Source organism: Aquila chrysaetos, chromosome 2 (assembly GCF_900496995.4).
Source record: "Aquila chrysaetos chrysaetos chromosome 2, bAquChr1.4, whole genome shotgun sequence".
Lineage (NCBI taxonomy): Eukaryota > Metazoa > Chordata > Aves > Accipitriformes > Accipitridae > Aquila > Aquila chrysaetos.
Genome location: NC_044005.1, coordinates 42,156,375 through 42,183,809, shown reverse-complemented (window position 1 = coordinate 42,183,809; position 27,435 = coordinate 42,156,375). Strand labels below are relative to the sequence as shown.

Genomic DNA, 27,435 nt, shown 5'->3' with positions numbered 1-27,435 from the left:
CACAAACCCCTACATCTACAGAATAAGACAAACATACCCATCCCTACCCCTGGTCTTATGACCCTGACTCACTCAGTGCCTATCAAGCCTGTTGCATTTCTTTACCATCCCATGTGATCTCTTTACTCAGTCCCTCCTTCAGAGTTCCCAGCACGAACATCTTGCCACCCTAATGAAAAGCTGATCAATATCATCTTCTTCACTATTACTTTGTTTTCAGCTTTCTGCATGGCATGCACATGCTACAACAATTGCATTGGTAACATCACAGCTACCTCTCACAAATAAACAAATCCACACACACAGAACTAATGAGGCACAAGAACTCTAAAAAAACCTCCCTCTGAATTCCTGGCAGACATAATTTTTTCTGCAAGTAGAGCGTTATCTCAATTAGAAACAGCCTGTTGAAGATATTTGAAGTCAATAGCCAAATTTCCTAAAGAAAATTCAATTTCTACCCACCATTCTAGTCACTAAAAACTTCCACAGATCTTAGACCTAAGCATAGATGCGTTTCCTCCCTCCTGCTCGCCAAGTCTTCAGAGTAGTCTGTATGGTGCTTTAAAATTACAATACCTGTTTTGAAAGAAGGAATATAAATTTGAATTAAGTGTTCCCTGTCTATATAATTAAAGGTAACAATCCTGCAGGTTTTCTGGTTTCATGCATTCTACCAAGCTAGCTTGCTGACAAAGCTTTCCTGACAAGTCGTGGGGCCCACACACCTTAAGGAACAAAACGAGGAATCAGGAGAAGCAAAGATCTCCTTAGTAGAACAAACACATCTGACCAAACGTGCTGTCAGGGGAGAAGCCACGTTGCTGCAACTCCCTTGCACACATACCCTTCACTCCTCACCCACATCTCATCTACTGCTTTTAGTCACCTCTTCTGCAATCGTAATTGCAGCAGTAGCAGTGTGTGTGCCATAGCTTGCATGATACTGTGGGAACTGGGCTCTGATACAAGTTCTCCCTACGTGCAAACAAGGAAGTCACAGCACGTGCCTGCTGCACGCTAGGAAGCAGATACCAGCTTCCAAGGGTACAGAAACTCTGCCTAACAAATGGAAAAACAAGAACCGCTAACTAAGGGAGCAACAAGCTCCCCGTGGAATTCAGGACAACTTCAAATACTAACGGAAGTTACTAAGGGATGGAAGGGTAGAAGGCAGAGAGGACTGCCCAACACCCCTGTAGTTGTAGGCTGAAAGCACCACACTGCTACTACATTTATTTTAGTCTTTAAAGTATTAAACTATGAATGCAATTAAGGAAACTCTTTAGATCTTTCACTTTTGTTCAGAAATTTATGATTCGCCCTATCTATATTAGCTTTTCAAATGACAGACCTCCCCTCTGTTGTCAAGCTTAAGGAAAAAAATAGCTATTGGGAATAACTGCATTATAAATACCACATAATAAAGAGTTAAAGAAAAGCAAGGGAGCTTTGTGAAGATGTTGACACTTTCTCATGTGAGAGAACAGGTAGTAAGAAAGTGGAAGGACACAATGTAAGCCTTTCTACTCTTCGCCTAGCTTTTATTAAATAGTACATACAAACTTCTTTTGTGCTTCCAGTAGAGAACATTTTACCCTATTTGTCTCAAAAAAAATGCCAACCCCCCCAAAACAACAGGACCTAAAAAAAACCCAAACAAAACAAAACCCCCATTAAATAGCGAGTTTCATATAGCTTTATTTCACAAAATTTCCTCTCCCCAAAAGGACATGGAGGTAACATTTTTTTCATCTCTATCAATTAAGCATAGCAAATTAGAAGTGTTTCCTAATTAAAGATTCTATGTGTGGCCTAAAGGGGATGGCAGAAGAGCTCCAGCAACTCTTGCAGAAGCAGACTGAGGTGTCATAGCCACAGCTTTTTTCTCTACCCATCCACTGAGGGTTTGCTGCTCCCACGGCACAGCTAGCAGAAGATACTATGCACTTGTGCCTCAGCTACTCTACTGTAAAGTGCCGTGTTTCAGCATAAATTGCTGATACAGATGAACTAGAGCTAAGCTACCAGACCTTACAGTGGAATGAATGAAGTACAGGCACATGCTCACTTCTGCTGACATAGCTATGAGTGAAGAACCAGAAAAACTGACTCCCTATGCCATTCCAGCAGCAGCCACCACATCAGCTCCCTAGAAGTCCAGCTGTGCTGCTGCTTGCCTGGTAGTTATCAGTTGTAAAGGTTATAAACCCAAATTAGAGCTTTTGTCATACAGTCCACAATGGGTTTCCATGTGTAAGTTATTGCAAGTGAAGCCTCTACAGCCAAGCATAGAATAAAAACAGAACACTGTTCCAAAAGCTCTTTTTCATTTGAAAAGGAGAAACAAAAAGCAATTATATAGACAGAAATCTTCAACTTTGAAACACAGTGATCTCTGAGTACCTCTTGGCCACAGGGACCAATTGGGACAGGAAAGCCCATCATCAAATCACTCACATGGGAGGCAGTTCTAAACAGACACTGGGAACAGAACTATCCCAGCACCGTGGACTCCCATTAAAGCCTCTTTCAAGTAAGGTAAGCAGTGCTTGCACCCTCTGAAAAGCAATGCCATCTTCTCATAGAAGAGTGCCGACTTCTTGGTGGGAGATGTTACATGTGCAGGGAGAAGAGTTCTGCTGAAATGTCTAGTTAATATCTGCTTAACATGAGTAGTCAAGCACTTGTGGAGCACTGCAGGAGTGGGTTTAGTGACATTTGGTTTGTTTTTTGGTTTTTTGTTTTTGTTTTTAAATTAAATCATGCAACACATGGAAGGTAGGGGCAAATCATTTTTCCAGGCATCCACCACATTGCCGGCAATGAGATGTGCCACAACAGCAAGTGTTAGCTCTATGCAGCTGTTACCTATAGGTCAATGGCATTTAAAATAGAAAATCTTTCTTACACAGTGTTATGAATAAAATTGCACTTGATTTTGTTAAAAACTCATATCACTGTAACTTTTCCAAATATTTCCTTTCTGGCATCTTCATTTTCTTCATTAACAGGAGCTTCTCTCTAAAAACCTTTCATTCACATTGGACACATGACATAAAACAGCAGTAAGCCATTATCTAACAGAAAATGGGTCTGTTGTTTCTTCAGTGCTTATTTCTATCTGTCCCCACCCTCCCCCCAAAAAGGTACAGGCAGTTCACCTCTAAGTGTCAATTGTAACATTGAAATATAAACTCCTCAAGCAGACATTAGGAATTTTAGTTTCACAGATTAAATATTTGAAAAGTTACAGAAGGTGCTGGAATAGTACACATTTAAATTGCTTAAAAATCCAAACTTGCAGCAACTTTGTAAATTCAAATTTCCAAAAGGTTTATAATGTCCTTGTGAACTTCCACAGCAAGACGCCCTCGTGACAATAAAGCATCAAACTTCCAAGGCTGAGATCAAGAAACAAATCAGCAGGATGCACTTGCTCCACCAAGCAACTTTAAGAGGCGTCTCCACTTCCAAGAGCAAAAAAGCTACTCCTTCATTCCATTTTGGACCTTTCAAAGTGTGTAATCATTCTTTCCTGCAAAACAGAATACCCAGTGTTGTCATTTCCCCCAATAGGTTTACATTACTCAGAAATAAGGTGGTACGCTTTGCACATTCGCAATAAATGCACACTCGTATGCATTTTAAGTCAGGAGTCCAACTTACACAGCAGATATGCTGCTTCTTTTAGAATACACATTTAGAATACACATTTGTATTCTAAGAAGTTGTACCATGGTTGTCCCCACTATCCTTCCCCGCCTTGTATTATTTTACTGCTGCACCGGCAAGATCAGAGACTCCAGTTCTAATAAGCCAAGTCCTTAACAGCTGAGTCATGACTCCTTTGGCATGTCAGAAGACTAATTTGAACTGAAGATTTGTTTACTGACCTCATCTGAATCCAGAAGAGCTGGAAGAGCACTACAGTGGGGGGAAAAAAAAAAAAAAAAAAAATAGTTAAGAGAATTAGAGCACCTACTGAGAGCAGCATATTGACAACCACTTTCAGCCTTATGTTGCACCTTAAGCTTTTTAGGGCTCAGGAGAGCAATATGAAGACAGACCTTTCAATTAAACAGTCAGAAATTAGAGAAAGACATACAAAAGAGGAAGAGCCCAAGGAGTATCCTCAATGACCTTCAGTTTTAAAATTCTTTTTTTTTTTCTAGACTTCTCATTACGAACTGAACAATTTCCAAGTTGCCATGAAATAAGCCGCATCATTCATACAGGAACGCTGCTGAACTACACCGAAGACATTTACAATAAGGGACCACATTGTAAAAACACATCCCAGAAGTCAAACAAGTACACTGACACCATACCTTTCAGCTACAATAGACCTCCCATCATTGGGATCTCATCTTTTCACATCCCTGATCATACTTTCAAGAACAGAAAACCCTGCAGCAGACTACCTCAAAGTGCCCCTTCCTAACTTCTACCAGTCTAGTCCTTGTTTTCTTAAGGAATCTCTACCATTCTTCAAAAAGTAAGTAGTAGAACTGGGAAAAACAAATTCAATTGAGAAAATGCACTTTTTCATCCCCTTGAAGCTTCACTTGATTTCTTGTCTTTAACTTCAAGCAGAGTTTTGTACTTAAATCCAGAGCCTCTGCCAAAATTACCTGTTCAGATTTGTGAACATAATTAATCTGTGAAATTCTGTTTTGCTATGAAAAATTTAGACACGGGCACTGACATTTTTAGGATGTAACAGTTATTAACAGCGGAATAGATATGGACTGCCTACATAGCTGACTATATTGCCAGAAGCATAGAAATGACTCAGAAGACATTCCAAATAAAGTTGAGAACTAAATGACATTATTCAGTGGTTTACATTCAGCAAGATACTCAAAGGACTTTTCAGAGCACTAAACAGAAAGAAAGCATTTGTTTGTTCTTTGTTTTCTGGATTTAGTTAGTTAGTTTTAACTTTCGTGAAGTGGAAACAAATCAGTCTGTGTTTTCACAGTTCACGATGGTGTTCCTTAAGTCAGCATGTGTTCAAGTGGCCTGAACTCAGTCTGACAGACTGCATAAAGCCAAGTGGAAGCATTCTAAGAAGTCGGAGGCCAACTCCAGGCTGAACTCAGTATCTGCTCATGTAAGCGCAGCATGCAAGTTATAATGCATTCTAATGTATTTGTGTTCCTGTGTCCAAGGAACCTGCTTTTATTGTGACTATAAAAATACTCACACATCTGTCACCGATGAAGGAACATTCTCCTCTACCCACTTCAGGTCATCCTCCTGCTACAAGTACAGAAATTAAATGGAAGACAAAAGTCAGTTTTCCCAAAATGCTGTCACATGCAAGCCTTTTCCTTTTAAGCCTATTTGACAAAAAACAATGTATTTATAATGTCAGTTGAAAAAAACAAAAAAACACAAAAAAAAACCCAAACAAAAAACCCACCTTCAACTTGATACTTGGATTACAGGAAACATATTCCAAGAAAAAAAGAAAAAACCCTACCTATAACTTACTGTCAACTCTGTGATAGTCTAATGGTGACTAGGAAAAGCAGGCCCTCGGGACACTTTGGTTATTTACACAATCTAGTTTAGTCTCCCACAAAAGATCATCATCTTTAGAAGATGTTATAGATGAAAAATTATTACAAAAAGCACAAGCTAGATTTTGCAAAGGTGAGTTAAACTGCATTGTCAGGATTTCTCATTTCTATCTGATGAACACTCTCTAATTCACAACACAAGAACACTTGTTCTAAAGTTGTAGAACTGACCCTTTCTGATCTCCCACATCCCCAAAATAGAAAAGCTTGAGTTTCACATTATCCTCAGATAAGTAGCATATAGTTGCAAGCAACCTTTGAGAAAAACAATGTTAACGACAAAAAAAATTACTGCTATTACAATTAATTCCTACAGGTTCTTTCCTTTTAAATTTATTCATGAATTCCATTAAAAGATTCTGAGACATATTTTCTACCTCCTGGCTCAATGTGAAACTACCTCTGCTTATAAGTCACGTGGAAAAAACGCAGATATGTTAAAAATGTTCCAACCAACTTATTTTAGGTAGGTACATACACAGCACCCCATTCGAATAATGAATCACAAATCTCAAAATTAGAAGGCAATTGATTTATTTAAAATATGGCTCAACCTCCCTCTCAGCCTGACAAACTTGTTAAAATAATGTATTACTCACTGTCAGAATATAGTATTATACAGTTCTATCTATACTGGATTGTGCAGACATTCCTGAAGAACAGACTGAATTCTAAAGCTTCCATTGCACTTACAGGAAATTAGATGAAAACACTGTATTTACTTCTTTTCATAAGTACTGTGAACATATACTTTGACTCACTCCCACTCTGAAGCAAAGCAGGAAACTCACATTTATAGGCTGAACACTTTGCCTATTTGTGACCTACTACTGGGGGGCAACCAAACAAGAGTAGATGGATCTATATCCTTCAAAGTAGGGAGGGCATACTTACAGCTTTGTTTGCTTTCACGTTCCCATTTGGTTCTTGCTTTGTACTTCTCATTTTCATTCCCTCTGAAAACAAAAGGAGGAAAAAAGATTGGGATAACAGAACTCTAATTGTTCATAGACTGTAAGTGAAAGTGTTGGCTATTAATTCAGAATATTTCATCAAATCCAAAGAGACAGAATAAGAGAGACAAGTTAATCATTAAGACAATGCTCTCCCTTTGAAAGACTTGTAGTATTTTTCCTGACAGGTGGAATACTTTGTTTTTCTTCAATTTTGCAATTTTACCTAGGAAATATCAATTTATCATCTTTTTATTTAAGCCAGACATAAGCAGCATAGAACTCAAAGACATAGTTGCCCAGGGAGGCGGTGGAATCTCCATCCTTGGAGATACTCAAAAGCCATCTGGACACAGTCCTGGGCAACCTGTTCTAGTGATCCTGCTTCAGCAGGGGATTTGGACAGGATGACCTCCAGAAGTCCCTTCCAACCTCAACCATTTTGAGACATATGCAACTCCCAAAATTTATTTTACCTACTGACTGCTGACAAGCTGCTTGATTGACTTAAAAGCCGAGAGGCAACATGCATCTCCTAGCCTGGCAGACAGCCAGATATAGCTGATTTGGAAAATGCACCTAGGGGATTACACACTCCTCCTCAGCTCCTGGTCAAACAGCACTGATATATCCCAGCAGAACTGATTTGTGGACAGACAGCAGCAGTGGGTATGTCACCCTACCTTTTACACAATTTACGAACAGTAGTATTACAATAGACATAGTAGGGAGATGGAAGGCAGAAAAAGAGAGGGTTTTATAGTAGGAGGGGGGTGAGTGGAGAGAAAGATGCACCCTAGTGTCATAGAGCAGGACTCTTTCATTTGTATGTAATTTCTTGAATATGTAAAAATATTCATCCATGTCTTTACACCTGACATTCCTGTACTAGGCCCTAATATGGAAAATGAAGACGACTGCAGAGTTCAAAGACCAGATAATAAATTAAAATCCTTAAACTGGATTTTAAAAAAGAGAACTGCAAACTAAACCAATGCCTAGCAACAATATCCAAGAGATCCTTGTCATCATGACTAGATCCAAACCTATCACTTGACATATTTATTAAAACAAAGTCCAGTGGACATGGTAAAGCAACCACAACAGTAGCAGTGTGTTCAGTGCCATCTGAAAACCCCAGAATTAAACAGGCAATGTAAACACTAAACATAAAGCCAATGTTTCCTCTACAACTGCACAAATCAATGGCAACAGGGAGGCACTGACTCTGCTTTTACAGCAGCAATGAACTTTTTGCCAGAAAACAAGAGACCTCCCTCCACAGAAGTGCCTATTCAACACTGAAATTAGGTGGAAAAAAAAAAAACCACTTTTCTCTTACCAAAGCTTTCCTTCAACATTGGCTCTTTCTGCTCATCATCCTCCTCCTCTTCAGACAGTGGTGAGAAAGCAAACCTTTAGGAGGGAAAGAATGAAAGCTATCTTAGATTATTATCTCTTGCCACCCAACAGATTCATTACCCCAACATTCACATGAGTTGATTATTCTGTGTAGTTCACTGTTTTTAAGACCTATGCTAAACTACCTAATCAAAAGTTTAAGTCACTTCTTTTTAAATAAGTTCATCACCAGGAACAGACTGAATTTTTTCTATGTGACTTTCTACACTTAACTTTTCCTCAAGCCCCTACAGACACTGCTTAGTATCCTTATGGATCAGTATACAGCAACTAAAATCACCCACCAGTACTTCTTTGGATAAACAAGCATTCCCAAAACCCAGTATTTTTGGAAAGTGGTAAGAAAAGCTGAACCTTTGGTTGTTAGCAGATGGTCTCCACAGAATCATGATGACAAAAAGGATCATTGAAAACAATAAACGCCAGATGGCATCATCCACCCATAGCTCCTGCCAGTCCTGTCAAGGAAAACAGCAGCACAAATAGAAAAAGTTGCGAAGAAAGAGACTCCATGTCCTCAGCTCTTTCCAAGGGTGAACTATAGGTATCTGACAAAGAGGCTCATTACCCACAACAGTGAGAATTTTAGCATGTGGTATATTACTCTAGACATAACCCACAGAAAAATCTGTTCAGAATGCCCAATCTCACCTCTTACACTGCCAAATGCAAACTTACCAAGAGGCAGCAATTGCAGAAAGCATTCAATACAAACTTACCGACTGACAGTCCACCAGCCTGAACTTCATGGTGGTCCAGATGATAAATACAATAGATGCTGCAATATTAAAACAAACAAGCTGCTTATTACTACAAAATATGCTAATCCAAATGTACTACTAACAGGACTGTGTTTCCTAAACAAAGGACAAAGACCTAAATAGTGAATTTTTGGAATGCAATTTATTAGTTTTGGAAAACAAGAGAATGATTTACTCCACTGACCTTATACAGTAATTTAGGCACAGACCAGTATTTTTTGCTCTTCGTTCTTCAGAGACACAAGGCATAAATCAAGTATGAAGTATTTAGCCAACTCCTCATCCCTATTCACTATTCTTATATTATTTTCATCTAGTCTCCAAACCATGGTTTCATTACCAGTTGACAAATAAACCCTACCTTGAAATAAATGAACCATCTGATCTCCCTGAATGCCTAAGCATTCAGACCTTGACCCACAAGAGTTCCAATGCTCAAACTATGCTCTCACCACAGTTTTACAAGATCAGACTTCCCTCCACTAAGGTGTTCTATGATGACTAAGAACCAGATGCTGAAATGAATTTAATCAGACCTGTTGATTAAAAAGGAATGCACTTGTTTGTTTGTTTAACTAAAAAAAGCACAGTCCTTAGAAGTTTTCTGCTCATTGTATGGATAGCATTTCCAAACAGATGAGGAGCTGAGCACCTGGAAGTACCAACAGATTTATTCTTGAAGTTCCGTTCACCACTACTACAAATGGGAAGAGAATCTGAATCTGTATTCTTCCAGAATACACAGGGCAATATGTCACAATACTACGAATACTGTTTTTCCAAGAATCACTCTGGTCTTCAGCTATCAGGCCTTCAGACATTTTAAAAATCCCATAGTGCACAGTGATACTGTGATTTTGGCAAAAACTATCTCTGTGAAGTTAACAGCGTAGGATAATAATCTTTTGCCCCAGCAGCTTTAAGAGGGATGAAAGTGCTCTGTTAGAGGAGCTGCATAGAACTACTGATCTTATTAACATCAGGACTAATAATCCACTGCCTCTGAAGTATCAACATAATACTTGGTACAGACCCACTATGAGAAATGGTTCAAGTGTAAGAAATACCAATTACTTTGACTGTATATACAGAAAGGCCACCAAACCCAAAAATCTCCTTTAGTGATCAAATCAAGCCATATATGGAAATGGCAAGTGCTCTTATTTGATTAACATAGTTTTCTGCTTACCTGCTACTGCCAAGATGAGTGTGTTGGTGAAGTGCCGATACAAAGAGAGTTTCACAACATTCCTTCGAAGCTTCAGCAGTTTCATTGTTTGAGTTAAGCTGATGAATATGTATGGCAAGTCAAGGAAAGCCTCTGAAGGGACAAGCTGAACACAGATCTTATGATCAACAGCTCTCCCACCCAGACACTTAGCCCTCCAAAAAGTTAGACCAGAACTCTTGTCACACAAAGATGGTATCCAAGCATCTATTTTGGACTATGACCCATTCCTCCAGAAAAGTGGCAGATGTACTTCTGATAAATGGAAAACCAAGCCTGAACCAGAAGGGAGTTAAAAAACAATTAGGGCATACAAATATCTTTACCCTTTTGTCTGCAATTTTATTTCCATAGTGACAAAACAAGTGCTTAGGAGAGACATCACAGTAGGAGAGAATTGGGGTTGTCATGGCTGGGCAGCAAGGTATTCACATAGAGTTTTGTGATTGACTTTCACTAAAACCACTTTTTAGGGATTTTGCTATACATGGCTTTGAGTTCAGCATTTGACAGCAGTTGCTAAAGTCACACAAGATTACGGTTGTTTGGATGTAATATGTCAAGACACCAAAAAGTCAACACTGCCCCATTTTGTCACCTACTTCAAGACGAGTCCAAATTTTACAGAAAGAATTTTAGGTTTGATGTTGCGAAGCAACCTTCTCCCCAAAACATAAACTAAGTCTGTTCTCCAAAGGCTACTACTACAGTACCATTACAGTGCTACACTAGAACAAGTTAATTTCATTCTTCAACAATCAGAGACTGGTAAGACAGACTTAACTAGTCTATGTTCAGGAGCTGCTCTAACACAGGTATCTACTGGTTACCTAGTTTTCCTTGCATTGGCTGTAGCAGAAGCTTACCTGAACACTCAATTACAGAGGTTCTATTAACTTTACCAGGAGTAGAAAGAACATATACTGGAAGCTGATTAAAAAAAAACAAAAACAAAAAACCAAAACCAACCAAACAAACAAAAAAAAAACCAACAAAAAAACCACCACGGTTCAGCCAAAAAGACTCCCAAAAAAAACAAATTTGAAGAACAACACACCCCACCAAGTAAAATAGTGAAGGATATCCACCAGCACAGGGCAGTATCTAGGAAAGCCAGGGGAATAAAAGCCAAGGAGGCAAGATCATTCTGGGCCTGGAGACAAAGAGAGAGCCAGTAAGAACAAACTGAAAAGGAAACAAGGTACAGAAGAAGTGAGGAGGGTCAGGCTATTTTATGAAAAACCACAAATAGTCCACCACAATGCTTCTGAGTTTTACTACAGAAGCAGAGGGTTTGAATCAAGAGTTTAGCCCAATGCACAGAGGGGAACTGACAATACCACATTGTCAGTTCTCAGTTCTTCACCAGCAAGGTGAGAAATAAGTTTTCCAAATTAAGTCAATCTAGCACTGTTAAAAGGAGCCTCTCCTGAGGCGATTACTACAACAACATGCTCTGGCCACCTCCATTACAGAAAACTAGCAATCAGCTTGTTAGAGATGTAGTAATTAAATCTTTTGCACTTTCCATGGACAAACTGAATGCTCTACTGGCAACCATGTGTTTGAACAAAAGTGGCAAAAATTGCCTTTGCGCGTACATCAAAAACTATCAAAGTCCCAACTGAAACCACCAAATCACCTTTTACTCCTTTTAAGTGTAAGTCAGAAACAGTAAGCTATGAATAACTTCGTAACATCCTGCAGTTTATAAAAGGATATCCACAAAATAATACAGGCATCAATCATGGACAGGGCCAAGTTTGCTATCAGAGCCACAGTGTCATAGAAAAACTGAAAAAGTACCAAATATATGTCACGTTAAATACCTTATCCCAAAATACCAAAAACAGAACAAGAGAAATCTATATCCCGAGATGTACTTCTTAATAAAGCAAGTAGCAGCACCACTCACATGCACTTCCCCAGGTACAGCCTCCAAAATTGGGTTTTGGGTTTTTTTGTTTTGGTTAGGTTTTCTGGGGCAGGGGTGGGGGGGGGTAGGTTGACTCATGGCCAGGTGACCCAAGCTGTATATTTCTGTCTACAACTAGCCCTGCCTAATCTGAAGTACTAGACAAAAGGGTCCAGGCAGAATATAGTGTCTGAAACCTGATGTGCTGGTTTTGGCTGGGATAGAATCAATTTTCTTCATAGCAGCTAGTATGGGGCTATGTTTTGGATTTGTTCTGAAAACAGTGTTGATAATGCCAAGATGTTTTTGTTACTGCTGAGCAGTGCTTACACAGAGTCAAGGACTTTTCTGCTTCTCACACCACTCCACCAGTAAGTAGGCTGGGAAGACACAAGAAGCTGGGAGGGGACACAGACGGGACAGCTGACCCCAGCTGACCAAAGGGATATTCCAGACCATATGGTGTCATGCTCAGCATATAAAGCTGGGGGAGGAAGGAGGAAGGGGGGGACCTTCAGAGTGATGGCATTTGTCTTCCCAAGTAACTGCTAACATGTGATGGAGCCCAGCTTTCCTGGAGATGGCTGAACACCTGCCTACTGATGGGAAGTGGTAAATTAACTCCTTGTCTTGCTTTGCTTATGTGCACAGCTTTTGCTTTACCTATTAAACTGTCTTTATCTCAGCCCACGAGTTTTCTCACTTTTACCCTTCTGATTCTATCCCCCATCCCACTGTAAGGGAGGTGAATGAGCAGCTGCGTGATGCTTAGCTGCCAGCTGGGGTTAAACCACAACACCTGACTAATCAGAAAACTACTAGAATTATTTCAAAATACACAGAATTACATCCTGATAGAGAAGACATCAAGCTTAAAATACTTGTCAATAACACATATCGAGTCTTAGAGCTTAACCACTTCATTGTCTCTGTTCCCTTCTTTCAGCATAGCCCTGGGATTCTCCCTTAGCATGTAAGTAAATAAAGCCAGTAGCATCTGTAGCATATGGGAAAATTCAAGTAGTTATTACTGACCCCTGTGACTCTAAGAACACCTTCCATGCCAGAAAATAATAGATAAAGGGCTCCAGCCATAACTACTTTGTGAAGAGTAACTCCAAGGCGAGGCCTGTAGGAAAAAGTGAAATTTAGATTAAGTGGGGGGGGGGGGGGAAGGGAAATCATGTCAACTTGAGTCTAACGTAAGGCATGAAGCATGTGAATAAAAGGTCCTTGTGACAAGCCACTTCTAGATCCAGAAAGAATTTTATTATGGTGCTCAAAGCTTACTATTCATTTGGTCTTACGGTATGATATGACTAAGGAAGAGATTGGTAACAGTCCTGTTTCCTAGTTAACCTGTTCAGCTTTTTACGACCATTTCAAGTCTCAGCCCACCTCTTCTTCACTAGTTCCCCCAGCACACCCACACTCGCTAGAAGCTTCCACTACCACACAGCATGTTTTACCACTGAATACAGCTGGAGAAAGATAGGTGAGCAGCAAAAGCCTCCTAAAGCTCCCCTCTCCTGTCAGTGATTCTTGACCTTCCCCATTTCTAGAAGCTCCTCCTTGCCCAGAAGGCAGGCATATAAAGCTCCCATTCCAGTCTGTGGAGTATCTCAACAGTGACTCAGAAACTTACCCAACAGTGGTACACGGAAAGGGGTGGGAGAAGAGTAATCACCGTACAGAACTGTATGTCTCTGTTGACTAGTGAAGTCTAGACCTTTACAGCACTTAACTAAAGCTCCTACCTTTTAAGTAGCAAAGTACAGGGAGATGAATACTGCCCTAAGTTATTAGAAACCCACAGTGAAAAGCCTTTTAATAGAACACCACAAACCTGTAACAGAATTACTCACTTGACTATCCCATATCCCAGGCTGACTATGATGACCAGAGTTCGAGCCAATGAGCGCTTCACAGCAGAAAGCAGTTCTGCCAGTATTACTGCTCCTTGAACTACCAAAAGCAAAGAGGAGGAAGCTGGGTTATTAAAATAAAATTTGTTTTATTAACTACTGCATGCAATTGTAGTATGAGAGCAGACATAACTATTTTCAGAACGTAGGCTATTAAAGTGTATCATCTTTTTATTACCTACATCTGGAGTAAGCTTTCAAAATTATAGGTCACTAAGCATAAAAAAAGCTACTGAAAAATTGTGCATTCATAGGCAGTGGAAAGTAAATGATCCATAAAATGTTTATCCATAAGATCAGCCTGGATGATCTTCCAAACAAGTCAACCAATAAAACCTTCTGTACAATGGATGTGGCCAATTAACAGAGTCATAATGATGTTTTACTTGCAGTTTTATTTGTGTGCATCCATCCTAAAAACTCAAAACCAGTCTCCCAAAGTTTTATGTGGAGAGAATCCCTTAAGACGGATTATCAGGCTATGGGCTGAATACCAAAAGTCATCTGCAATGCTGCCATGTTAAACAAGGAGTTTCAAAGTCTCTTTCCAAGGCCAATACCAATTGTCAGAAATTAATTACAAGATACACTTAGAAGTCTTATTTTAAACTTCAAGGCAGCACTACAGTAAATACTCTCCAGAATCTACCATTTTACATCCCTAAGACACTACACTGAGGAGTCAGAGAAAGCAACAGCATTTTAGCTTTAGAAAAACACAGATCATATTTACAATATATTGAAAAAATGCAGAAACTCGGGTTCCCTGTTCTTTGTTTTAAAACAATCCTCAAGTAATCATATACTTAATGTGCATCTGTCACCCCAATTTAGCATAAGCCATCAGTGCTATGCCCCATCAATTAAACTGCAAGCTGCAATTGCTACCTACCAGATTCCCCTGTGTAGCGGATATTCTGGAACTCTGCATAGAAAACTGCTTTCTCGAGCATTCCCAGGAAGATAACAGCACCAATCCAGAACTGGATCCTCAGGAGATCCCGCCAGTAACAGGCTGACCACGCAAGCCATAGAACTCCGAAGAATACGTACACAATACACATCACCATGAAAAACTATTACACAAAAAGAAGCAAGAAATAGGAACCTTAGACTCAGAAAAACAATTTCTTGTTTCCATTCCATTCTATCTTCTCCCTGCATATAGAAACTTTTGAAGTTTTTATATACAAAAGTGACTAGAAACAAGCATTTCTTCATTTGTCTTCTCTGGATTCTTTTACAGTAACAGTCTAATTTCTCACTGCCAATAAAGGGAATCAGAGTAATTGAATTTCTGAGCAATTACTCTCTTGAAGAGCAATCCGCCAATTTATTCACAGGCAATTTTTTTAAGGAATATACCAAGTGCTACTAGCTTTCAAAAACTCAAGAGCTCAGGCAAATCATCAAGTACTAGAAACCCTGCCCCTTCTCACATATTCTTCTATTACTAACTTCATCATATATTTACAGTACTCTGCAAATAAACTTACAAGTCACCTTTACACACCATTCCACAGAACAGAGGTAAGCAACCGATGGTTGTAATCCCTCTGTTCAAATAATTTGACAACTTCTCTCAAAAGTTAATTTCCAGAAACCTCAGGTTTTGACCAAGCTTTAGGTCAGCCAAAAATCTGGAATTGAAAAAGAAACCCAGATTCTCATTTAAACATTATCATTCTGTGATATTTCCCCCCCCCCCCCAGTCCAGTGTTACTTGCTTCAGAACTTTCAGGGTACATGTCTCCTACGGTAAACAATAAGCTTGACAGTGCTACTCAGTGCTGAATTTTCTAAATGAAAGCACCATACCAGAGCACGTTAAGTTTTCAAAAACGACACTGAGATTAAGAGGCATAAGAAGGAGAGAGTAAGATATTAAATGAATAGCAGGAAGTACTTGGCCAAAGTATAGAACAGTAATAATCAAGCAGTCTCCTCGTACAGAAGGTAGGTTTTTATAAACCAAGCACGCATTGAAGTTAGCTGCACAATCCATTGAAGCCTTCACAAACTGAAAATACCTTGCTTAGTAGAACAGCCTACTGATCCTTACAGATTTTCACATCTGACTAATCCATGCAGTTCAAATGGTAAGAACCTAGGCATGCTAGCTCACATTCAGATGCTCCATTACAGAAACATTTAGACAGAGACCTTTTTCTGGACCTGCCACATGAGGACATTCACACTAGTGAATTACATGTCAATAGAGCTGCTGGAGGCTTTTTACTTCTGCAGGAAGTAAAACATATGTTTCAGAAACACCATGAGACTTGCCTATTTACAGGCTACTCTTGCCAATACAGTCAGGCTAGAGACCTTACTTGTTATTGATCCCCAGCTAAAGTCAGTCTATACTACATAAATATTTAAGTTCTTTTACTTTCTTAGCCTCCTCCACAGAGGCAACTAGCAACCAAGTCAACAATTCCTTTGAATAAAAAGGGGATTAGCTCTTTGTAGTTCAATTATGCTTTCACTGTTAGGCAGTATTAAAGACCTCCTCATGGGGTGGAAGACAGCTGGTGGAGGAAGGAAGATTAAGCTGTAAAAGAACAAAGAAAGCAGTGACAAATGAAAGGGTAGATGTAAACAAAAGCATAGAATAGCAAATTTTCTAAGACATGAGCTAAGGAGAAAAACTGTCAGCAGAACTGCTCAGTTTAGAGCTAACGATACCAATAACTTCCGGAACTACAAATTGACAGGCATCAAGTCAAACAATCCAGAGACGGACAAGATTAGCAGCATATGCAAATACCTGAAATCTATGTCTGTTTTCTTTACCCTGTATTTAGTACCAAAAAAACCCCCCAAACTAAAAAACACCCTCTGCTAAATTATTTTTACTGAGACACTGGCTTTGTGTTTCCTAAAGTATGGAAGGAGAATATTTGAGATTCAAGTCAACTGACTACTTTATACATCAAAGAAAAGCTGTTTTACTTACAATCATCAGAGGATAGTCTGCAAGTGAGAGATACTCATATGGCCCCTTCAGTTCTACTGTCACTGTCAAAAGACAATCCAATAACCAAATTGAACAAGAACCAAAAGGAGGAAGCCAGGATAAAACTTAACTGATTTTTACTCAAGCATAAAGGAATTCTAAATCTTCACATAGCTTTTAAATCTAACTTGCACTTTAATCAAAGAAAGTTAAGACTCATAACACACTCAGCTAAAAGCATGCAATTAAAATTACATGCTCCATTACCAAGTAACTCATGGCAGTATTTAAAGTAATTTGTGCTGGAGATTCATGTGTAACAGGAAAGTTCAGGAACACACATAAGTTAACTTTTTAACGGGATTTTCAAACTTCTCTGAGGTTTGGATAGGTTATCAATGCACTGTTAGCTATACTATATATAATTTCAAGGTGACAGTTATGATCTTTGTATTCTATATGACTTGAGCTTATTAATAGAAATAAATCACTGTGTCAGTCTGGACATTTTTGAAACACAGCACCAAGCCTCAAAATTGAACTGCTTGGGATTCTTCACTTCCATCATTAAACTGACAGACCAACAGCCTTAGGATCTTGAAGACACTAACAACCACCTATTTTCTTATGATAAGAAAGAGTTGTAGTAGGTAATACTTACATCTATGTGAAGTGAAAGATAGGGTCTTATGAAATTGAACCATACAGTATATATTAAAAGTACCTCAGGATATACTCAAGAGTGGTATACATAAAAAATGGCACTGTATTTTTAGCTTACTGTATAAACAGCTGTCTTACTTGTAAAGGGCTTGTTTTGATCAGGGGAAGGTGGTGTTTTCTCCGTTCTTTTAACTTTGGTAGTAGAATCCTTTGCAGTTGTAATTCCAATTTGCACAATAAATATATATGGCCCATCTCGCCAAGTTTTGATAACAGCATTCATTGCCTGAAAATAAAATGTCTACATGTAGACAGTGCATAGTCAAGAAGACACGAAAAAGACAGAAGTAGACTCACCATGCATGGGTAGTATCTTCCATATGAAAACAAAGTTTATCTCTTCCCAGGCCTAAACTTGTTAATAAATATTTGATATGTAAATTTGAATGCTATTTATTAGACATAATACTTAAAATTTAGTTGTTTGAATACAGAAGAATCCTCAAAGACCTGGGAGGTGATCAGGGCTTATTTGCAAATTTAATACTGGCTTACTGCAAAAGCCATCTCAAAGGTACGGCAAAAACTACAAACAATTCAGTAAAGCCTCCTATTCCTTGTTTTCAGTCTCAAACAGTTAGGACCATCACTGAGATACTACTTTCCTCCCGAAATCAATTGTTTGGCGACAGCACGGCTACATATAACTCAGCTCCCTGGTGAAGGCTGAATTTTACAGTGCAAGGCAGAAAAGGTAGCTGAGAAGTAAAAAATTTCCATAGTAGTCATTTCCTGTGGAAACTACTACTGCCCCTGGAACAGCTCTCATACCTATAAGACTCAAATCCTGCCGATGAACTAACAGAGGAAGCTTGCCCAGATAAATATTTGCACCATAAAACAAATCAGAGATTTCTTTTGAGTTCCAGCATACAAAACTGTTAATTCGACGACTGAAGAAGTCTAGCCATCTCAGAAACTGCAACATTTAGCAAGAGTTTTAAGGCTAAAACTAAGACTATCTACACATATGCCACTCACATGACCACCGCAGAACTACCAAAAAGACTTTTTTTTATAACTGTCTCTCCAAGAGAATTTCAGTGTTAAGAACATGCATTTCTTTTAAGAAACCTTCTGACTACAAGATCTAAAGCCAACAGAATTTTATGTATCAAAAAAAAATTACAAATTGACTGAAATTAAAAGACTTAGTTAAAAACACAGTAAACTTAAAAGAACATGGATATATATTTTTATACATCAATTTTGCCTTTAAAATATCTCCATCTCTTGCTGCATTGATTCCTTATTTCACAATTGCACACACACCTTTAGCTTTAAGGTAGATGGCCCTGTAAGTACAGAGGCAGTTAAATGGATTTTCTTTGTTGGCATCCAGGACATTTAATTTGAAGTTATTTTGACAATCGCTCCTGGTTAGGGCTTGAACTTAATATATAATAAAAATACTAACAGATTTGAAAATCAAAAATTAGTCACTCTACATGTTAGGTACAACTTCTTAAAAGACTGACTAGTTAAAGATGAAACCAAATGTAATCTCTAAGTATTAGCCACCACTTAAAACAGATCATATCAATGATTACTTTAAAGTATTATGAAAAAATAAATTTATTTTTTAATTTATACCATCAGTTTGAATGGTATGAGTTCTATATTTCACATACAGAAGCAGCGGTTACTCTGTTACTGTGTTTTCTGGTTTTCCACACAGTGCTACCTAGTTTCAAGCTAAAAAAAAATTCCAGGTGTCAAAAAAACAGAGAATTGCACCATTCCTGTAAATGCTACCAGTAATTTCTTATACAAAGAAATATAAATTAAAAAAAAAAAAAAAAAACAAATTAAGACTGCTGAATTCCAAGCCATGTTTAAATTCAATATACATACAGTTTTATCAGCCACCATTGTATGATTTCCTCCACTCTCCTTCTTATCTTTTGAGCCCTTAAAGAAAAACAGAAAAATGGATAAATCAATATGCCATAACTATCTTTCCCACACCTACACTCACTCATTAGAAGGAAAAAAATTACCTCTTGTTTCTCAGGTGATAGAGGCTCAGGATGAACAAATTCTTTATAGAAAATCTGCAAGATATAAGGAAGTTACAGCATTTATAGGCACTTTTTATTAACATAACATTACCAGAACAGCTTACAGTAAACTTGATTATAAGGAAGGATTCTCTGAACAGCTGTACTAAAGAGCTTTCATTTTTCTAAATCAAACAACTGTCCATTTGTAGAGGGAGTCTTGAATACTTAGATTAATACAAGTGGGTACATATTAGAGATGCAGATTTTGCCAACTGTTCCAAACTATGGTGACTTGAAGTCTACTGAAACTGCCACACCACAAGAAAAGAAAAAGCTGAACAATCAAAAGGAGAAATTTCAGTTAAACTTCAGAAATTAGTATCTGAAAGGAATATCTTTTGTTAAAATTTCAGCAGACTTTTCAAAGGAATTGTAGGAAAAGTCACTTAAAGTCTTTTAAAACCCCGGTTTTACCAACCTGAACGTTCAGTTAAGATGCCCAAGTTCACATTACACAGCTAAACCCATAAGATCTCTTCTATAAAACCAAGCAGAAGTAGAACTGACACTTGTCATACTATTAAACATGAAAATCAGGCAGCATACAGATTATTTTTTTAAAAAAAACCTTTCAAGCCATCTTTGCATATCAAAGGAATTAGAGGCATGCAAACAGATTATTAAAAACCCTTTTCAAGTCACCTTTAGGCATGTCTTTTTTCTTAAAAAAACAAACAAACAACAAAAAAAAAAAAACCCAAACAAACAACAACCCCCACTCCCCACACCCATGCCCCCCCCCCCCCCCCCCCGCCACCAACACTAGGTTCGATAGTTACAAGACATTTCTCTATCCACAACCCTTTGTCTAAATCAGGAATGGCTGCATACAGATGCAACACTGCACAATTTGTCTTGACTTGTTAAGTAAGTATTCCATTAAAGAAAGACAGCATGTTATATTGATATTGTCATTAGTATGATTGCACAATTTCACCTGGTGATATACAGCTACTATAGAGCCTATGTTCGCACTTTACTTCCATATGCTGTTTTGCATTGTCTTCTCTCTTCCTAATTTAATTTGCTTCAAACACATTTTAGCACTACTTATTTTTCATTTTTAACCTGCTATCAGTGCTTACGTAACCCATTTCTCAACACTCCTTCATTTCCATTATTATAAATGAACATTATCTGAGCAGAAAGTGCCAGTCCTTTATTGACCCAAATTTAGTGGGAGCTTCACTCTGCTGACAGAGATTCACACTTCTACAGAACACAACTAGCAGTAGCCTTCTGTAAGTGAAACAAATTCAGAATACAGAACCACAAACAAAAAGAAGCACTGCATTTTACAGTCGTTTGGGTTTTTCCCCCCCATGGTGGGCCAGATGTTGAATAGCAAGCCAGAAGTAAAGCTAAGTCAAGAAATCACGATTGCAGTTGACTTGTCATAAACAGATAAAAACAAGCACCTTCCAACCTACAGCGATACTGACATAGGATGCTAGCACATCTAACAGGAACTACCACCTTTTCTGTATATTGTATGAGAGAACAGAGCAAACTGTGAAGTTTCTACCCATACCTGAGGCCTGAAGAGCTCAGAGCAATTTGGAAAGAGAAGAGAAGCCGTGGCATAGTATCCTGACCAACCCGGATGCTCTTCAGACGTAGCCCCAAAATAGTACTCTGCCTGTTCATCCTGCCAAACATAGAATAGAACTTTGGTTAGCAACCAATATATCAAATGGTTTATCTCAGTAGGCAGCTGCAAGACCTGGAGAGCACCATAACTTCCCCCTGCACACACTCTTGAACAGACTTTAATAGGATAAAGGCCATCAAGACCACAAAAGACTATAAAAATGAGGGCCAAAAAAAAAAACCCAAAAAACATACAGACTTTGAGTTAGAATCAACACCTAATAAATAAATAAATCCTAGTATTCCAGAAGTGGAGGTGCAGCAGCCAGCATAAACTTTAGTCTGCACAAACGAACTCTACATCATTATATGAAAAATTAAAGACCTCAGTACTGTGTTAGGTTAGTAGTTATAACTGTCATAACTCATATTTTAAGTAAACATGGAAAAGTTGTTACAGTATAAACCACAGTTGTGTTCTACCACATTTGATAGAAACACTATGCATTTTGTATAAATTGCTAATACCTGCAATGTGCATCCATAAAGAACACAATTTAGACTAAACATGAAAATATTAATTTTCTTCTATTTTCTGTCATTAAGTGTTGTTGTAAATAATATTTTCATCTACCAGAAACTCACACACTTCAGTTTAGATTCAATGCACTTATTTAAGCTTCTGGGTTTAGAAGAATTCTGACAAACACTTCTACCTTACCCAAAACCCAGAGAAGTCAGTAATTTCAGCAAGCTGTGGATCAACTCCTTTCCATTCCATTCCCAATGATCCAGAAATTTGTTATCTTCCATTGGAGGAGTGCGTCTTTTAGGCCCAAAGAGCAAGAAGGATACACGCGAGATCTCCAATGCCCTCACTCACATATCTGCTTATCCCTAAAAATCACAACCCATGCTTTTCCACACAGTTCTTACCCCAAAGTTGAAGACTTCATTGTAGCAGTCAGAATATCTTAAGTACCAAGTAACATTGTAACTCTGGGAGGGCTCACAAGCTTTTTCATCCCCTTCAACTGAAAAAAACAGATAAGAGCGTGTAAGACACCTTCTATCTGACATGTTTTTCCTCCCATTCTGTGCCAAACTATCATAATTAAATTTATTTCAAACATGAAGCTGAAAGCAAAGCAATAGAAAAACATTTTCCTCAAGTAATTCATTACTGTTCAGTGAAAGAAAGAAGCATGTGGAAAACGGAATTCCACTATAACATTACACAATTCTATTAAAGAACTGAAGATCATTTGGAAACTTCTTGTTCTCAAGACAATCAGGGACGTTTCAGCCACTGCAAATACCAAACAAGAGAACAGCAGTGACTCCCGGTGATTACAATACACAAAAGGAGTTCCCTTTCCAAGATACACGGGGGACATAGCCGGTAGAGAGAGCTAGGAACGGGTTAATACGAAGGGCAATTTGCACAGATAATGTAAATATACCAATACCATCACTAAGAAAATAAATTAAAAGGTAAGATTTTTGCAAGTCAACACCTACCGCTCCACTCCGAAAAGACAAACAAGCCATCTATACGTTAGCTCACTCTGTCAAAGCTGTAATGCTACCTAAAACAGCAATAACACAACTTTCCACTTTGATTTATTAGAGAACAACATGCACGAAAAATGAAACACAAGACTTCCCCTTCCTCCCAACTCAGGAAAGATTGTGTGATTTTTGTGTTTCAAATCTCATTCTGAAACTAAAGCCTGATGAAGAGAATTTGACATTAAGAAGGTAAGCTTCACCGATAAACAAAATGAGCAGTAATTATTCAGAGTCTTGGAAGAGCCATTTATGGCTCTTTATGGTTATATAAACAAGACTATGTTTGGGTTTTGCCAGTCAACAGACAGCAAAACTCTTTCGAGTTGACAGCATGTTTCTAGAGGCTAAGAAGTCCCCACACCTTTACAGACACCCACATTCATCTCAGACTAGACACCCACAAATTTGTTACACATACAAAGCTTTTAATGAATGTTTCCGTATTGACCACTGCAGGTAAAAAATGCAATTAGAAAAAAAGACTCTGCCATGGAGTCTTAACTGACTAATCCCAGTTTAAACCACGTGACTACTAAAGCAAGTACATGTAGAGCTAAAAACTCAACAACTGAGTCTCTAATACCAAAGATTTAAAAAAACCACAAAAGATTGGAATGCAGTCACTGAAAAATAAAAGTTTCCTTATGACACCTTCCGGTAAGCATGAAAACAAAGCATACATTCTCCACGTAGCCCTAGATGTTACAGAGGGCACAACAAAGAAATTAAGATGCAAAAGAAGCACTGCAGTGACATGGGTAGATGGCAAATTCTTAGAAGATAAAGAGTCTTCTGATAAAATTGATCAAACGAGGAACATCTCAAAAGAGTGCTACCAAAAAATAGGAGGGATTCAAAAAAACCTTTTAAATACCTTTTTTACCTATTAAAAAAATAACTAAAATTATTGAAATGCTATGTTCAGCCGTAACACCAACTAAAGGTAAAACAGGTCATCGCTAGAACAATCCGCCAATATCTGCAACCATCAGAGCTACGGAAACCTTGAAGAGGAAGTACTCTAAAAGACAGAAAAGGCACCCATGGCATTTATTGAATTCAGCAACATAGAAATCTAAGTTCCTTAGCCTTCAAACAATACCAGCAACATTCAACTCAAATGCAGTCTTTGTACTCATTTACAGAGAGCAGGCTTTCTAGCATGATCCTAGACAGGAAACCAGATGCCTTCTAGAATAGCACTTAAGAAAAGCCGTGGATAAAAATAAATTCATTATTGACAATAGCAAACACCAGTGGCAGTCTTCCCAGTCAGAAGCAGAAAGCATCAGACACGAATACACCACACACACACACACAAAAAAAAAAAAACCCAAAAACCAAGAAGGGGAAAGAAAAAGGAAGAGGAGGTAGAGGAGGAGATGCAGGTGCTCACCAAAAACATGAACAACCCATGAGCAATCATGTTTGGCAAGAAGGGACATATTGTCCACACAAACATCACAGAACAGATGGAAGAGGCAACAGACAGCAAACAAAAGAAGAGAGGCCAGTTTCCACATGGACACTGGCAGATAAGAAACAGTATGTAAAGTTGAAGCTTCCCAGTATCAGATGTGATTTAAGTATCACCTAGACTGAGAAACTGAAATTAAGTTCCTGGCCTTTGCTCCTTCCTCTTTCAGTGATTCATTATCTGAATTCATGTAAATCTTTTAATCACACTGGTATGTAAAACAGGTATCTTCACTAAAGAATTTTAAGGCTTGACACCTGTTTTAAGGCTGACAGCACAGTGTAGTTGAAGTCCACATCACAAGCTAGGGAATTGAATTCTTACTGCCAGATCTGCCACAAACCTGTCTTGTAAAAAACATGCTTTATTTTCTCCATGCCTTAGTTCCTTCCTTCTCTTGGTTATTTCAGCTGTACATCTCACGATTAGACTTACGACACACTTCACTGCGGGGACCCACATCTTAGATGCCACGTTAGTACGAGCACACTATTTCTATTGAACTTTAGACAAGAAAGTCTAACACCTACCAAAGCTCCAAATGCCCTTTCAGACCCCTCCTCCTTTTCCACAAGCATCAGATTTCTACATTTTGATCCTGCAGCTGCACACTTGCAATTGTCTTGCTGCAAGACACAAAACTCAGCATTTGAGCTACATCTGACAAGTGGAAAAACCTTAACCCTGACACAATGGACTTTCACTAATAAACACTCTAACACTAGCCTCCTACTTCAGATTCATGTGGAATTAATGGAGGCACTTTAACTAACTCCCTTTCAAAAAACTGTCCCAAGAAGGGCAGGTACCCAAAATTAAACCTGTAAATCAATAAGGTAAGTACTAAACATAATAGAGCACAGCAATATGCAATTTCATCAAGAAGCATCAGCCAATCCTCATGATAGCTTAATTTTCTCAGTTAAAAAAAGAGCACAATCACTGCAGAAACTAAGTCTTGATGTGACAAAGGTACAGATCCCACTAATTGTCTCTAAAGGGACTTTTATTTCCTCATTTGACACAAGTGCACAAGGCCATTCACAGGCACTGTACCTGGATAACCACCCAATTAGCAGCTGGAGGTCAAAGAGCTTCCCCCTTAGAGGGTAAGAACTGGTGCAAACAACCCCTTAAAGTGCTCAAAATGCACGGAAAAGATTTCAAGCCTTTCTAAATCAGCTGGTCACTTCCACAAGTCACCTACGTCACCCCATTGCTATCTAAATGCTGTCCCCATGTTCACAGATAAGAGGATATTTTACAGAAATTCTCATTTGAGCAGTAACCTACATAACCGATAGCCCTGGCCAGATCAGCAAAGAGTGATAAACAGAAAGAACAAACAGGAAGGCTGCAAACATGTTTGCTCTGTAGCACACTCACACAGTGATCAGGAAGAGAAAACAGGTCTCAGGAGAGCTCTGCCACAGTGTGCAATGACGTCCCCTTACCACTCCCAGAAGCACCCAGCTAACAGGAACAGGGCCTCAAAAAGCACTGCCGCTTGCACACTGGCATCAGTCACCCTGCAATACAAATAGCCACTGTCCCACTCAGCACCAAATCTCCCAGCTGGAGGAATTTAGCATATCTTAAATAGGGAAAGCACACCTCACAGTAGGGCTCAGCACATCCCACACCTGATTACCTGCTATCTGAAATGAAGTGGTGCTCACATTGCTCATCTTGCCCTCTCCACAGACGGCCTGAACAGAACAATTCATTTCTGCTACAGCCTAAACAGATCACAATTGGGAAGCTGCAAGCCTGTTAACACACCCAACAACATCAGAGCTATGGCTTTCATCCAGTACTAGATTAGCTGTCACTGCAACCAGTGAAGTTAAACACTTGATGGTGTTTTGAGTCCCAAATGTTAAAGTAGGGGGGATGTCAAACAGCAGAGAGAACAGGTTACTCTCTCGTAACCACTTACATCTCAGGAAAATGGTGGTGTTGCTGAAAAGAATCTTCCCAAAGTTAAACTTCTTCCCCTGCAAAGGCACAAAAAAAAGGAAAAGATATTAGTGGACTTAAGGTCACCAAGCTTAAGTAAACACCATCTTCCTCTCTGAGTTTTAAGTCTACACAGCAATGAAAGTGACTGCCAAATCAAGAGCCAGCCTTACTGGATTTTCCAGTCACGCTTCACCACCCCTTCAACCTACTCTTAAAGATGGCTTGAGACGCTTGGGGCTTTTTGTTCTGCAAAACTGAATCAACTTCATCGACATTTGTTGAAATGATTGGCATTTTCTTGCTGATGAGAACATCTGAACTATCCAACAAAAACAAAAAAAATTGTTCTAAGAATCAACAGGAGTGTTCACCGTGATCCTTTAATTTTGTTCCTGCAGCTCAAGAGGAAGTGTGCATTACCCCCTTCCACAGCCTGGCAAAGGCAGGTTTAACGTGAAGCAAAACAGCTTTCCTCCACGCAACTTCAAACACGCGCGGTATAACAGAAGCGCTGGAAATCCCCTCGCCTTCCCAGGGCCCCCCATCTCTCTCGGTTCGCTGTTTCAGGGGCCCAGCTTTCCCGACGCCGGGCCACAGGGCAGCCCGACGGCGGGCGCCGCCAGCCCAGCCGCAGCGGGCGAGGGGGCCCGCGGGGCGCCCTCTCCCCGCACAGGCCCCACCGAGGCCGGGCCCCAGCCGGGGAAGCCGTCCTCCCTCCCCACGGACCTCACAGGGGCCGCGCTCCCTCCGCCGCCCATCGAGACCTTTTCCCGCAAAAGCCTTCTCTCCTCTGTCGCCACCGCCGACCTGCCGAAAGGGGCTCAAGCCTGGCAGAGGCCCCCGGCAGCGGGGCGGGAGGCGGGCCGCGGCCCCGCGCCCTCCTACCGGCCCCGGGTGCGGTCAGGCTCCACACAGGCGCGGCCCGAGCCCGGACGACCCCGGCCGGTCGGCAGAACAGCCGACGGGACGGGCCGCAGCCCTCCGGCGGCGTTCTCTCCCCTCTCCTTCCGCCGGCAAGGAGGACGAGCAGAGCGGCAGCGGCCTCCCACCCCCGCCACGCACACGTACGCCCCGACCGCCGGCCCGCCGGCCGCCCTCCCTCCCTCCCCGCACTCACCATGAGCACTGGGAGCCGCCATTTGGAACGCTGCCCGGCGCCCGCCGCGCCCGCCAGCAGCAGCACCGCCAGCAGCCGCAGCAGGACGGCCTCGGGCCGCCGCCGCCACCCCCCGGAACGCGGCACCGCCGCCGCCATCCCACCGCACGGAGGCCGCCGCCGTCTTGGCCGCGCCTCTTC

General features: G+C 39.9%; 1 protein-coding gene across 3 annotated transcripts; it reads right to left on the bottom strand.

Moving 5' to 3' along the window:
• Positions 1–1,681: 1,681 nt before the first annotated feature.
• Positions 1,682–27,435, bottom strand: TMEM87A (transmembrane protein 87A). 3 transcript variants are annotated; one of them, XM_030035440.2, is made up of 20 exons: positions 27,256–27,435; positions 26,116–26,173; positions 22,064–22,161; positions 21,069–21,185; positions 19,475–19,528; positions 19,329–19,385; positions 17,553–17,700; positions 16,752–16,813; positions 14,685–14,868; positions 13,733–13,832; positions 12,903–12,996; positions 11,675–11,746; positions 9,914–10,022; positions 8,683–8,741; positions 8,318–8,421; positions 7,884–7,957; positions 6,483–6,544; positions 5,210–5,265; positions 3,897–3,927; positions 1,682–3,538 (listed from the first exon to the last, which is right to left on the bottom strand). In XM_030035440.2, exons 1-20 carry the CDS (start codon positions 27,391–27,393, stop codon positions 3,497–3,499), a joined length of 1,719 nt encoding a protein of 572 aa, XP_029891300.1. In that variant the 5' UTR covers positions 27,394–27,435; the 3' UTR covers positions 1,682–3,496. The 3 variants fall into 3 exon arrangements, with proteins under 3 accessions (XP_029891300.1, XP_029891309.1, XP_040984668.1); XM_030035449.2 differs by lacking the exon at positions 11,675–11,746 and adding an exon at positions 11,037–11,105 and having other exon boundaries at positions 27,256–27,405; XM_041128734.1 differs by lacking the exon at positions 27,256–27,435 and adding an exon at positions 26,348–26,422.

Excerpts from the sequence above, each read along its gene's own strand:
- TMEM87A (XM_030035440.2), bottom strand. The coding sequence starts at position 27,393 with ATGGCGGCGGCGGTGCCGCGTTCCGGGGGGTGGCGGCGGCGGCCCGAG. Across the intron at positions 11,747-12,902 it reads GTGTTCTTAGAGTCACAGGG|TTTTTCTATGACACTGTGGC; the intron begins GTCAGTAATAAC and ends GTACTTTTTCAG. Across the intron at positions 5,266-6,482 it reads ACGTGAAAGCAAACAAAGCT|CAGGAGGATGACCTGAAGTG; the intron begins GTAAGTATGCCC and ends CTGTACTTGTAG.